The 349-nt window shown below is 63.3% G+C and overlaps 1 protein-coding gene across 1 annotated transcript in view; it reads left to right on the top strand.

The window, feature by feature from the left end:
• Positions 1-349, top strand: part of LOC113204179 (uncharacterized) — a 194435-nt gene that overhangs the window by 150013 nt on the left and 44073 nt on the right. The window contains 1 exon segment of the mRNA XM_052268795.1: positions 1-144. This exon segment is cut by the window's left edge and continues 30 nt beyond it. Within this exon segment, the coding sequence (XP_052124755.1) occupies positions 1-144 (144 nt within the window).

Below are 349 nucleotides of genomic sequence, written 5' to 3'. Positions count from 1 at the left end.
TGCCTCCCGGACCACATCGGCGCCCCGCCCAGCTGCCGGCCCGAGTGCGTGCTGAGCGCGGACTGCCCCAGCCAGCAGGCGTGCGTGCGCCAGCGCTGCCGCGACCCCTGCCCGGGCTCGTGCGGCTCCAACGCCAACTGCCACGTCATCAACCACGTCCCGATCTGCACCTGCAACGACGGACACACCGGAGACCCGTTCACTGCCTGCTTCCCTATACCGATAAGTAAGTTCACAGAAATAATGATCGTTTATACAGGGTTGGTGATCCGCGCCGTGGTTTTTTCTGCTTACACTGTACCGGATTCATGCGTGCGGACGGGTTGCATAGTCGCACGGGGCCCTAAGG

This window comes from Frankliniella occidentalis, unplaced genomic scaffold (assembly GCF_000697945.3).
Source record: "Frankliniella occidentalis isolate FOCC.00 unplaced genomic scaffold, Focc_3.1 Scaffold76, whole genome shotgun sequence".
NCBI lineage: Eukaryota > Metazoa > Arthropoda > Insecta > Thysanoptera > Thripidae > Frankliniella > Frankliniella occidentalis.
Note: the sequence above shows the minus strand (reverse complement) of the source record. Positions and strands in the feature narration are given on the sequence as shown.